The following is a 13,243-nucleotide window of genomic DNA, read 5'->3' as shown; positions in this document are numbered from 1 at the left end:
GTTTGATTACAGAAACTAATAAAGTATTCTCTAAATAATGAAGAAAAGAATAAGATAAGTATATAAGAGCGAGAAGCAATTTAAATATGTTCAGGGAACATTTTCATCTCCAGAATTAAGGATTATTTTAATCCTACATCATTGCCTTTTCTCTTTTACTTTCCTTTTTAGTTTTATTTTAGGATTCCCCATTTTTAATGTTCATACAGAGATTTCTTTAACTGAAATACCGAATAGTTTCTTTGGTGTGAAAAACTATAATAGTACACAGGATCCTAATGAGATAATTAATAATGTGAAATAGGAAGTAAAGGGCTAAAGGTGTAGGGAAAGTGGGAAGGGTGGGGGAAAGGTTATAAGGGAGAGGAAAAAAATATGAGAAACTGAAAAAATGGAAATAAAGTGTTTGTAAATGGGGAGGGGAGGAAGGGGTGAAGGGAGGGCAGGGACAAGGGGAAAAATGAGAATCAAGACCTATTATGTAAAGGTACAGAATCACAATGATGAATGTAATTGTATTGTATACCTAGATTGTACCAATAAACTCAATAAAAAGACAAAAAAAATTAAAAAAAACTAAAAAAAAAAAAATGAAAGCAAACATGTGGTTTGTCACCCATTAGGTGAGGCCAAAGAAAACACAAGCACAAAACACAGTGTTAGCAAAATGAGATAGGCAGGCCTAGCTATGTGCATTTCAGGACCGAATGCTTTTGTGGGTTCTAAAACCACTATCTCGTGTATGTATTTTATGTGTGTGTGTGTGTGTGTGTGTGTGTGTGCGCACCTCTAGGGATTGAACCCAGTATCTCACACATGCTAAGCACAGCTCTTGCTACTGAGTAGTAGCCATAGCCCACATCATCCTAGTATTGTATAATTAGCAAAATAAAGTGTCTCTGAGTTGTTTCTGTGTATAGAAATGATATACACATTTAGTAAAGACTGTGGGTTAAATATCTGTCCTTCGTTAAACTCTTAAAAGTAAGTGATTTTCCGAATTTAAGAAATCTCTTATGAATTCATTGGTTCAGAGTCTAATGAAGCTCAGAAATATTTACTTTGATCTCTTGGGTAAATGGCTAATTAAACAGCCACATGTAGATGATGTTTACCTGTGGGCCCGGTGCTGTCAGCCCTTCTCTTGAGTAAACACATCATCAAAGCTGCTGAAACTCAGATTATGTCCCCTGGAGACCAGATGAGAGCCAGCAACCACCCGCATAACCTATTAGGCAGTTACGTAACTGAGCTGCATGCTTTTAATTCAGAAAAAAATTGTAATTGCTTTATGAGAAAAAATTAGTTGGGTGCTTTGTTAAAATACAAAGTGGCTTCACAGACCCCTTCTCCCAAGTGCTGTCTGTTTCCACCCAGCAGAACTTGGACACAGAGAATTTGGACATAAGCACACTGGTTTGGTTCATCAGGAAGGCTGTCCCCTAACAATCAGCTGTCTGATAAATTTCTGAATACTGATTTGCTAGCTCATAACATTTTCTTCTTTCTTTTAATTACTTTGTGGATAAAATCCCTTCCTCTCCTTCACTTAGACATAACTTAAGTGATGATACTTGTGTTCATTTTAAACACTGAGAAATCATTTGCAGTGTCCAAGAAGAGGTTCTTAAGGAAGAAGTAGTTAAATCTGTATGAAGGGAAAACATCATCTGCTTTCTGCTGCCATGGTTTTTCATTCTCTTCCTTTTCCATAGCTGTGGTATTAGCATTGCTTTACATACAGAGAAAGGAATTCAATTTTACCAAATGCTTTTATATGCAGTTTCTCTTTGTATTTGTACCACCATTGCAGAAATCAAATTCCTTTAGTCATAGCCCATGTTTTCTTTTAAAAATGAGCAGGAAAAAAAGAAAAACTGAATTATCAAGATAAGTAGAAAACTGCCTCTTATCCTGCTGTCCATGTATCACCCTGTAAACACTGAAGCATGTGGCCCCTAATATTTGTCTGTTGACAGACATGCATTGCACTGCTTGTGTGCATAGCCTCCCCTTCCCCCTTGTAGCAAAGAGAGTTTCCTTCCTTACCTTGCCTGTATCTCTACCTCACTTCTGTGGATTTATGCACTCTCACTTCAGCTGCCTGTCAGACATTTAAATTTATTCTCCCTTTCCTCCAGTAAAAAACTTTTAGAGAAAACCTATGCAATTCAGTTTTTCCAGATATCCATGATATTTCCCCAGAATGAGTTCCCAAGTACAGAATTATTAGGTCAAAAGGTATCTGCATCTTTCAAGTTTTTGTTATGCACCACCAAATCTCACCCTGCAAGGGTCATCAGAGTTGGCAATAATGGATGAAAATGGCATTTCTCTGAGTTTTTTATAAAGCTCAATACTATTGACTTTTTAAAAACCAATTTGAGAGGTGAAAATGACATCCAATCTCTTTTGTTCGTTTGGCCTTTTGTTACAATACAGGTCAAACTTGTTTCCTACCTATTTGTGAACCATTTGTATTTTTTCATTTCCTAGTTCTATTAGATAAGTAATAGGGTTTTTTATTGATTTATAAGAACTTTTCAAATGTATACATTTTGTTACAGTATTTTTAAGTTTATATCTTTGTCTTTCATTTTTCTTAATGGTGTTTTAGACACAATATCTTTTCCCCTAATAATTTTGTCTATGCATTTAAATTTCATAATTGATAAGTGTCTGAATATAAATTGACAGCCTAGATGTCACTTATGATTCTAAATGTAACAGGACCCATATTTAAACTGAACTGTGAGGGAAATTCTAATAGAACTGATGCCATGATTCTAGGAATACTAGTAAGCATAATTCATAGAGTCGCTGACCTGCAGTCAGGTGTGAAGTATGGCAATGCTAACCTAAGCCATTCTACAAACAGTGTGTGCCCTGGCAGCTATTCTCATGCCTTGTCTCTTGGTCCTGGAATGTCAGAACCAAGAGGGGTTCTTTGTTGGTCTTGATGGGGTTTCACTGCTGAGATCAGTGAAACATTTTTATTTGCCTTCCTGGGCTCCAGATGCATGTGGTTCCAAGAGAACCTTTATTCCTAACAGACAAATTGAAACTAGGCATGGTCCTTTCACAGGCACTGTCCAAAACCCATGGAAAGCTGGCACCCAGAGGTATGTTTCAGACACTGAGCTCTTGTTTGCAGCATGTGATGTGTAAAGGAGCTTGTTAACTCTTCTCTACCCTTTGCAGGTAGAGTTAGTGCCCAGACTCTTGGACAAGTCTGTTCAGCTTGGAGCTTCCTTAGAAGTATACAGTTCTGGAACATCTGCAAACAGTGCATACTGATACGGTGTCACTGATGTTTTTCTTGACTCTGCAGAAGTGGTTTTTTACTAAAACCTTATTATGACTGGTCCTTGTCTGAGGCTGACATTTGTTTCTGTTCCCCTTGTCCATTGTCCGCTGCTTGCTGGGGACATATATTGTGGATTCCTTTGCAGAGTGCTCCTTGAGCAGATCCACTGCTCTCTCTCCCTGGGCTCCATGGTCCAGGAGAGTTGAGCCATTCTCATGTTGCAGTTTGACCATCTTTCACACTTTCATTCAGATATATTCCTTGTCTGAGGCTGACATTTGTTTCTGTTCCCCTTGTCCATTGTCCGCTGCTTGCTGGGGACATATATTGTGGATTCCTTTGCAGAGTGCTCCTTGAGCAGATCCACTGCTCTCTCTCCCTGGGCTCCATGGTCCAGGAGAGTTGAGCCATTCTCATGTTGCAGTTTGACCATCTTTCACACTTTCATTCAGATATATATATATACATATACATATAGTACTCATCTTTGAAAAATTGCCTACAGAATTATCTTAGATTAATTTTTAATTTAAAAAAGTCTGTCAATAAACAGAAATACTGAGTAGTGGAGGTAAATGGGGCAAAATGTACAAAAGAAATGAAACTAGTGGAGTGATCTGCTTACCATGGTACACCCCTCATGGTGGAAAAGTGTGCTGATCACAGAAGGAAGGGCAGTGGTGGAAAGTTTTCAGGATTATTGTAATATATTCCATGTCCTTTATTCTGTGAACCCCAGTTCAAATTCAGCTCAAGTAAAAGTGGATCTGATAGGAAATGGATGTACAACACAGCAAGAAATTTGTGTCATCGTTGAGAGTGTCAACCTAAAATGAGAAACTCAGACCAGCTTACCCAAGCCAAGAGTTTATATGGGAGTAGTAGTGACTTGCAGTGTTGGATATGTGTGCTTGGTGGACCATAGGGGCATTCAGGGGGTTGCAGTAAAGGGGAAGCTTTAGGAACAGAGGAGTCCAGTCAAGCTACATTGAAATAGACCTTCATTACAGGGCTTGCCTTTGGCTCAGGGCCATTGTTAGGCAAGGGCTTATTCCTGTGGAATGTTGCTCTTCCTTCCTGGTCTCCTGGCTCTGACTTGTTACCATGGCATAAGTGACTCCATTTTTATCTGAGTCACTGATAATCCTAAGCAGTTTCAGCATTCAGAGGAGGAAAGTTGTTTGTTTTAAATTGCTTACAGACCTGTGAATCTTTATATTAGCCCTAGGGAGGGTAGAGGGCAAGTGTCTTGCCAGGAGGTCAGGGTCGAAGGAGCTACAAAGCCAGGTCTGTTGTGTTCTGCCTCAGTGATTCTTTCTCAGAGTGTATCTGCTCTCTCTCCTGTGGATCACAGACAAGGAGCTCCCTGGCCACTGGTCATCAGACAATCATGGATTGAAGGCTGGCTCTGAGGCTTTACCTGTAAAGTCTCTTGTGCATTTCTCACAGGGTGGGCTGGTTGCTGCCCCATATGACCCACCATTGTTGATAGTGGTAGAAGATCCCTCCACTGTCACGGAAATGTCCGCTCCTGCTGTACTTCTGAATGGGAATCAAGAGGAAGACATACTCCTGCAGTGGGATAATGTTGTTGGTGGTTGACTGCTAAATGCTTAATCCTCGTTTTCTGCCTGTTTTTATGTCTTGAGGGAAAAACACTGACCTAAAAGTTGAAAGACATGGGTACTCATCGGATCTGAGAATTGATAACTTTTCCTTACCTCTCAAGTTGGCTGTGAGGAATCTGTGTCCCCTGTATAGGTTAGGACAGTCCAGTCTGGTGCTCTATGAAAACAATAGGCAGTGGAGTGTCCCCAACTCCCAGAGAACTGCCTTAATCCTTGACTGAAGAGTAGGGTTTAGAAACAAAGTAGCAGTGGCTTTGCCTGGTGTGTCCTCCTCAGCCACCAAGTTTTTCTACAGTCTTCCCTTTTAGGGGAAGCTCTGAGGTCGTTTCTAGATGTTTTTCCCAGATTTCTTTCTCAGTCCCAACCAACTCTGTGTTACACACCTGGAAAATAGGATTTATTCTCCTTCAGAAAAGAGATCTAGGGGCCTGACTTCTGTGTGTATTGAAGGGAGGATAAAGCAACCTAGATGAACAGAGCCGATCACCGCACAAACATGTTTCACAAATAGAACATCTACATTCCCTTGTTCAGTCCTGAGAAAAATATGTTTTTACAAGTGTATAAAGTGTTATACAGAATTAAATTATGCTGGAAAATAGCCAGATGCTGTTTATCGTGAGGACATTTTAATTTTGGTTAATGTTAGGAAGCAAACTAAATCTTAAGCAAAGTTTAACTTAAAATTATATTTGAAGTCTGTATCAAGGGGAATGTGCTTATGATTTGTTTTGCTTTCTTTGTACTTTCTTTGAAACACTGTAGGCAGCAGCAGCACTGAAAAAAGCTCTTACGGAAGAGTGTAAGGCCAGCTTGGCCATTCACAGTGATGAATCATGCAGCTCGCTATCTCTTCTGTATGATGATGCTGGGAAAAAGAGAGCAAAACCCGCATTCCAGCATTGCAGCCTTCCCACAAGGGACCAAGGTAACTGCTCTTAAAGAGTCTGTCAACAGCAAAAAGGCTTTCAGGGCCAAGGCAACATCTGGTCTCACAGCACACCTCTAAATACTGAGTAGTGCTGGCTTCAGGAATGAGAAACCTAATGGTAGGTCTATACTTCTGTTCAATTTCTAATGAAATAGGTGTTTAAGTTATGAAACGTAAACCTAATCACTTGCCAGGAGATCATTTTGACCCCACAATTTGAAGATAATTACATTAAAATGATTCCGTAATGTGCTGTGAGGTTTTTGATATTACTTAAGAGAACTTACCTATAATTTTATATATGCTTTTTAATAGAACCTTCTCAAAGTCTAAATAATTAATTTATGCCCCCAAATTCAACATTCCATTTTAGTATCCAGGAATTGTGAGTATTTTAGCCTTACTGCTAGATGTGCCATGTGTTTCTCATGAGCTGGACTGGCCACTGCCCCATAACTTCCAAGACAGCTATGAGTCGCTCACAGAAAGTACTGAGAACTTAGTTGGTTTATGTGCCCAGCATTTGAGGCTTACTTGTCCCATCCAAATTTGCAAATAAAAAAGTTCTGTTTTATAACTTTGAAAAATGTTTTTGTTACATGTTTGTATTTTAGAAGTTTCAAGTGGCTGTGAAGATGAGAGCAAACAAGAAAGCATGAGTGTAAAGGTGCCAATCACAGGTAAGGTGACAGATGCCTGATATCTCCCAATGAAGGGTGCAGTCTTGTATAATCAGGACATTCTAAGTGAGCAGTTTGAGACCTTTGTGAAGAGCAAGTGCATTCCATTGCTGCAGAGGTGAGGCAGAAGAACATACCGCGCATGCTTAGGTCCCATAGACTAAGGTGGCAGATGACTGAGTCCAGGGAGCTCTGTCGTTGTCTATGTGTCCACCCCTGCAGCCTCCTCCACCACACAGCTGTTCATCACCTGCCAGGCTGGCTCCCCAGGGACACCCAGTCATTAGACTGCAGGCTGGAGATGCTTTTGACTTCACTCCTTTCCTTCCTGGAGTAGTTGAAGGTACATCACTAAAACAAGAGCAGGGAAAAAAAAAAAAAAAAGCCAGACAGGAAGCTCATCTATGCCTTAGATACAAAGCTGGTCTGGCAATTTAAAACTTTCACCAGTGGGACTTTATCAAGGCCTATTAAAATTCCTGAATATGTGTTAGAGGTGTTTAGATAGAATCTAAATGATACCGTGATGATTTTTAGGTTTAGAATATCAACAGCAGCAATTAGTATTCCTATCAGAGCTTTGTTTGTTGTACATCTAAATTTACTAGTACCTTATTTTGTAAAGTGCTGTGCAGCTTTATTATAAATGCAAAGATCTGACTTTAAATATTTATACAAGTAACTCCGCCCTTGCACTGAGGAACCAAAGCATGCATCTGCATATGTGCTGTGTTGTTCTTCTCGAGCAGAAAAGAGCTGCTTACTTTGTGCAAACATGGCTTGATGATTAATTCTTTAAACTCATGTTTCTATGATGAACTCTGGTTTTGAAACAAGAGTTGATAGTGGGGCATGATTATATATTTTATGTATTAGATAATCTGTCCCTCCGAAATACAGAAATTTTTTTTCTCTTAAATATTTTCCCCCAGTGATGTTTATTGTGGTTTTCATTTTTCATTTTGAGAAAACTCTGGTAGGGTCCTCTCTTATTTTGATTAATAGGAGAAACGTAGACAATCTCCCAACTGCGGATAAGTGAGAAGTCAGTCACATGCCTTCTCCTTGCATTTACCTTTGAATGAAGAAGTATCAAATAGCCTCTGCACTTATTTCAGTGAAATTATAAATTCTTATTGAAGAGAAACCAGGAAGTGACCTAGTGCCCATTCTTACTTCTCTGGTCTCCCTTTCTGTGAATAGGTGACACTCTCCGAAATTAATGCAAATGTTACTAATTCCGAGACTTCCTTTCCAAAGGAAGTACAGGCTTCAGAGCTTTCTTCTGTCTGTGCTGAAGAAGTGTGATATGCCTAGAGGTAATAATCAGGGCTGTTCACCATTAAGATTTTATTTTTAAAAATTTTTATTTATTTATTATTATTTTTTTGGTACCAGGGATCGAACTTGGGTCCTTGTGCTTGCAAGGCAGGTGGTGGAACTGCTGAACTAAATCCCCGGCCCCGCCATTAAGATTTTTTAAGGACTCATAATCCCAATAAACTGTCACAAACCCATCAGTGGTGGCAGTTTAATTTTGTCCTGTTGTATGGCAAAGTATTAGACATAAAAATAAAAAATTTGGGAGACACAAAAGAAACTTAATAAAGAAACTCAGTAAATTTGTTGGAGCCTTGCTTGTTCTATCCTTGCAGCCAGGTTCATCCTTCTAGTCCTCCTCCTTCTACTCCCCCAAACTCATGTTTGAGGGCCCCCTGTATTTCCATTCAGCTCAGCATAGTACTGTTGCTGCATCACTCATTGCAACTACTTTGGTCTCTAAATTTTTGACCATTATCCCCTTATTAAATTTTTATGTCTGGCATAATTATTTGGAGATGGGCTTTTGGTAGAGTAAGGCAATTGTGTAGGTCAATTTAAGATAGAATCTGTTCATCCCCTTGTAATAGTTCTCTTACCATTTCCTGTTTGTGTAGGACCATGTTGATTGTGTTTGCATGGGTGGCATTCTTTCTGGAATATTCCAAGGAAAAGGGATATTCCAGAGGCTGTCCCTTGGGGTTGAGGAGATGAGAAGTTGAGCCTGGACTTGGCATCAGCCAGCACTTTCTTTCCCCTGCTGTTTTTTTAGCCCATGGGCTTCTGTACAGGGAAAGCAAGTATTCTACCTGACAGGATCATCTCCAAGTTCAAACAGACCATGTGGGAAAGTGCTGAGCAGTTACCAGACATTTGGTGCCTGTCATCTGTGATGTGTAATAATGCTCCTATGAATATTGGAAGCGTGTTCAGTCTTCTCTGCTGGTTTCCAAGTGCTTACTGTTGCTACACCAGGGACATGAAAGGAACTTCATGAAACAAACTCAAAGAACAGAAGCAGTGGGTAGGGATGCAGCTGGAAGGGGTCCAGGTCTTCCAGTGCGGTGTTCTGCCTCCCCTGTGAGTGGGAGCCACCTAGGGTAAGGACCAGCCTGTGCACATGCTGCTGAGATGCGTAGCACTGTGCTTCCCGATGGTGCCACTTAATTAGTTCCTGCAAGGAGTTTCCACTTGAGAACACAATTGATAGTCTGAGTGCCAAAGATGTGTACCTACCAAAAAGGAATCTTGAAGAAATTTTAGGAAATGTTTGGAACTTCTAATTAGTCCTCTGAGGAAATACTAGATGAATTCCTCGAGAGCTAATGGAGTGGCTCCTGTAAGCCCACTGGGCAAGGCCAGCCATCTCTGCCTAGGAGGCCTTACACCCTCAGCAGTGACCTGTGTGTGCTCCCAGCTAGGAATCCTGCAGGCCACCTGATTACCCTGTAGCAGCCCTCCCTCAGGCACCCTTTTCAGTGCTGCTGGACAGCACGGCATTTCCCAGAATGTGTGCTGTGCAGCATTCCACCCAGGAAATACTTGAACAAATACATGTTTTATGCCAATCCCTCAGTGTTCTCACTGTCCCCCTGCAGCATATGGAATACACAGGAGAAGAGTGGAGACTCAAAGATGACTTCAGGAGAGGACTGTTTAAGAAATGAGTGGCGAGAGTTTCAGCTAACTTCCCTTTGTTTGAAATGGGGCACTCTTGTTAGCAGCCAGCAGAATAGATGTGCTCTGGGCAGTGCTAAGGGACATACACACACAAATCAAAAGCTTTTAGTCCAGAAGGCTAGGCTGGGGGAGCCTGGAAGTGAGCCTACTCTCAGAGATGAGGGCCATGGGGATGTTCAGCCTGAGAGAGGACACCGTAGCTGTCTTTATATGAGAGGCTACTGCATACTTGGCAGAGCATCTACCAAGAATAATTACAGAGTGGTCAGTAACAAAGGGGCTGTAGAGCTCCTCATTGCACTAGAACCAAGTGCAGTGTATCTCGGATATGAGTGTCTGTGCTGGGTATGGAAACCAGGCAGGACATGGCTCTCTTAAGAGGGCTGTGGGAGCATTCTTGTTTCTTGGAACTCTGATGTTGCTTCTGTTACCAAGACTGCAGTTCTCATTGTGCTGAATAAATCACATGTGCCAACATTCTTAGATCTGTATTTCCCTTTCTTATCTGCTTATCACCACAAAGCTCAGGTCTTTTGGGGAAAGGGGCTCATCTTAAAGCATCTATTCCTAAGGCATCTGTAAGTTCGCTAGGCCAAGTCACATGAGACTGGCTCCTGTCACACATCTAAACCCACAGCCAGTGTGCGTGCTTCTGAACCTCAGGGTCAGCTTCATTAGCACCATCTGCCCCTCACATCTGGCTGTTCTCACTAAGGTAACCAGGTAGAAATCAACAATCAATTCTGTTTATTTTGTGTATTGTTAGTGGTACTGGGGATTGAACTCAGGACCTTGCACTTACAAGGCAGGCAGCAGCACCACTAAGCTAAATCCCTGGCTTTCAGTGATCAATTCCAATGCCTCAGAATATGTGGTCTCCGTGTATAATACCTAAAATATCATTTGCCTATGTAACATCTCTTTTCTTGGGCTGCATCCTGGGGTAACAGGGGCAGAAAAGACCTGATTGCTCCCCTCAAGAAGCCCTCAGCATTTCTGATCTTCACAATGGTCTGGTAGGCTCAATATTAATAATTCATCATTTAATAGTCAAACAGTGGCTCAGAGAGGTCATGTCCTCCTTAGGCTATGTGGCCAGTGCATTGGATTTAGAATTGAGCTCCTGTGTTTGGATTGGAACTCTGAACTCCTGTTCTGCAGGCTGCTCTTTCTCCTTACCAGAAGGGCACCTGGATGGCAAGATGGCAGGCTTGGCTAAGTACAAGTGTGTGTTGTAACAGAAGATGACCTCTGCAGGGATGCTGTCGAGAGCAAGGAAGAGCCAACACCTCACCTTTTTCAGAGGTGGAGCCTGGGGAGCTTCCCAAGTGCCATTGTGTAAGAGCAGCACCTCTGGAAGTGGGGCAGAGGAGCACGTTGCCTCTGTGACTAGTGTGGGCCCAGAAACACTCAAGCAGGAGCACTGCGATGCTTCCCAAGACCACAGGAAAATATCTCCAGGTGGACTACTCACATCTTCACAGTATAGGTCCCCACACTGGCAGTTTTATTGGTATTTGCATTCAATTTACCTTTCCACCTGACAGTCTGGCACACAGTGGGTACTTATTTTGTCAAACAAATGAATAAATATCTAGATATTGAGGAGTTTCTTTAAATGCTTATTGCTTCAAGCCAGAATCCTGTCTCACTTACCCCACCAGCACTTTCCCACCCCACGTGCCCATCCTGGCAAAACACACTTCTTAAGCCCCATGTGAAAAGGGTCCTCATCTTTTATCTCAAGAGGATTAAGCCTCTAAAAATGTCCATTCAGTGCTTATTCTCTGACACCAATTCTCCTGGTCAAGCTGTGTGGAAAGTGGTTGCTTGCTGGGCGTTCCTCATAGGTAGTCTGGAAGCTGAAGTGTTGCAGTTCATACTAAAGCCACCAGCATCTTTCCAAGGATCACCTGTACTTGTAGGGTGCCACTCAGAGTTGTGGGCACTGCCTCCCCAGACTTTATCACTTCAGTTTTATACCACATTGGAAAAGGGTCATCATGAGTGACTGGATTTATTCTGGGAGAACAGACCACAATGACAACTGAAGTATAGTAGTGTGTAACCTCCAGTACTGAGACTCTGCTAAGAATGTGCTTTACCTGCCTTGTCCCCAGAGTGCTTACTGATGACAGTCAGTGGAGACACAGGGAACCCTACACATTTATGTAAAACCAGGGAGGCCATGTGTGCTGGGTGATTGTCTGTCGCTGTCCACATGGCCCTGTCTCCAGGGTAGGGCTTAGCCATGGTGCCTGTGACCCATGGCTAGCGATAGCATGCATTTTCCATTCCATTGTGTGTGGGTCGGGGACAGGGTGTTATTCAATGTGAACATTAAAGAGTTAAGGACACTTTTATGAGGAGAGCTGCTGATTGGATGGCTCTGTATCCAAGGACATGAAAGTCTCCATGGTGGCTGCACAGTAGAGTCTCAGGTAGACTTCCCATGACCTTGTGACATCCTTGACTGGTTATATCAGCATCCCTGGGTGAGGACCCAGGCATAGGTGTTTTGTAACATCCAGGTGAATTCCCAGGCTTGAGGAGCAAATTAGAGAGGAGAAGTCACTATTTTTCTGAGGCTGATTTAAAAGGTCAGATATTTAGCCAGGTGCAGTGGCACATGCTTATTGTCCCCACTACTGGCTGAGGCAGGAGGAAGGTTTGGGCCTAGGAGTTCAAGACCAGCCTGAACTATATAGTGAAACTGTCTCAAAAAAAATTTAAAGCTGGGGAATGTAGCTCCATGATGAAATGTACACTTAGTACGTACAAGCCCCCAGGCTTAATCCCCAGTTTGGAGGCTTCCAGGGACTGTTTATTATAAAATAAATCTTCCAAGCAGTATTACTCAAAAACTTTGAAAAGCGAAGGGTTCCATTAGTACAAGAGTTGAAAAAGCACCTCCCAGTATTAAACAGTGTGTGGTATTTGTCAGAGGTGTAGCTGTTCCTTGGTGTACACAGTGGATTGATTCCAGGATCTCTGTGGATACCAGAATCCATGTGCTCAATTCCCTTATATGAAATGGCTTGGTATTTGCTTAGAATCCAGAATGCATCCTCCCATAAACTTTGAAATTATCTCCAGATTACTTGTAATACCTAATACAATGTAAACACTGCATTAACTAATTGTTAAAACTGTTGATTTGGCAATAATGACGAGAAAATGTCTATACATATTAAATGTCCATATCATATGTACAGATATTATACATTTTTCCCTAATATTTTTAATCGAGTTGGTTGAATCTCTGGGTATAGAACCTGAGTATACAGAGGGTCAAATGTAGTACCCCCAGACTTTCACTTCAGCTCAGGAGTATTTACAGAGGTCAGGTACAAACCTGCCACTTAATTTCAGGTGTAGTTGTTGAGTTGCTGCAGTCATTAAGACAGTCCTGCAAATCTCTATTTTTGATGCAGCCCTGGCAGCTCTGTGTATTAGGAGTTCACTTAGGTCCCAGCCCTCCAGCTGAGGCTGCAGAGAGAAACCTGGCAAGATTTGCAGGCTTGGGACTTCTGGTGGGGTTGAGTTTATCACACAAAGTCTGGAGGTGAAAAGTAATTCTCATCATGGATTAAAAACATATGTGTCTCACATTCACATAGACTTACAGCTTTTAAAAAGAAAGTTCTAAAGATAGAATTTTTTTGTTTTTTGTTTTTCAGAATTTAAAAAGCATCCA

The 13,243-nt window shown here is 41.6% G+C and overlaps 1 protein-coding gene across 5 annotated transcripts in view; it reads left to right on the top strand.

Annotated features, from left to right (window-relative positions):
* The window catches only part of Kiz (kizuna centrosomal protein), a 95,681-nt gene that overhangs the window by 65,005 nt on the left and 17,433 nt on the right, over nt 1–13,243 (top strand). For all 5 annotated transcript variants that reach the window (XM_010634201.3, XM_010634204.3, XM_010634202.3 and 2 more), the window contains 2 exons: nt 5,701–5,863; nt 6,481–6,546. In XM_010634201.3, coding sequence (XP_010632503.1) covers nt 5,701–5,863; nt 6,481–6,546 — 229 coding nt within the window. The remainder of the gene's footprint in view (nt 1–5,700; nt 5,864–6,480; nt 6,547–13,243) is intronic.

This window comes from Fukomys damarensis, unplaced genomic scaffold (genome assembly GCF_012274545.1).
Source record: "Fukomys damarensis isolate Sample0158 unplaced genomic scaffold, DMR_v1.0_HiC HiC_scaffold_7, whole genome shotgun sequence".
Taxonomy (NCBI): domain Eukaryota; kingdom Metazoa; phylum Chordata; class Mammalia; order Rodentia; family Bathyergidae; genus Fukomys; species Fukomys damarensis.
This window is presented reverse-complemented; position numbering and strand designations above follow the sequence as displayed.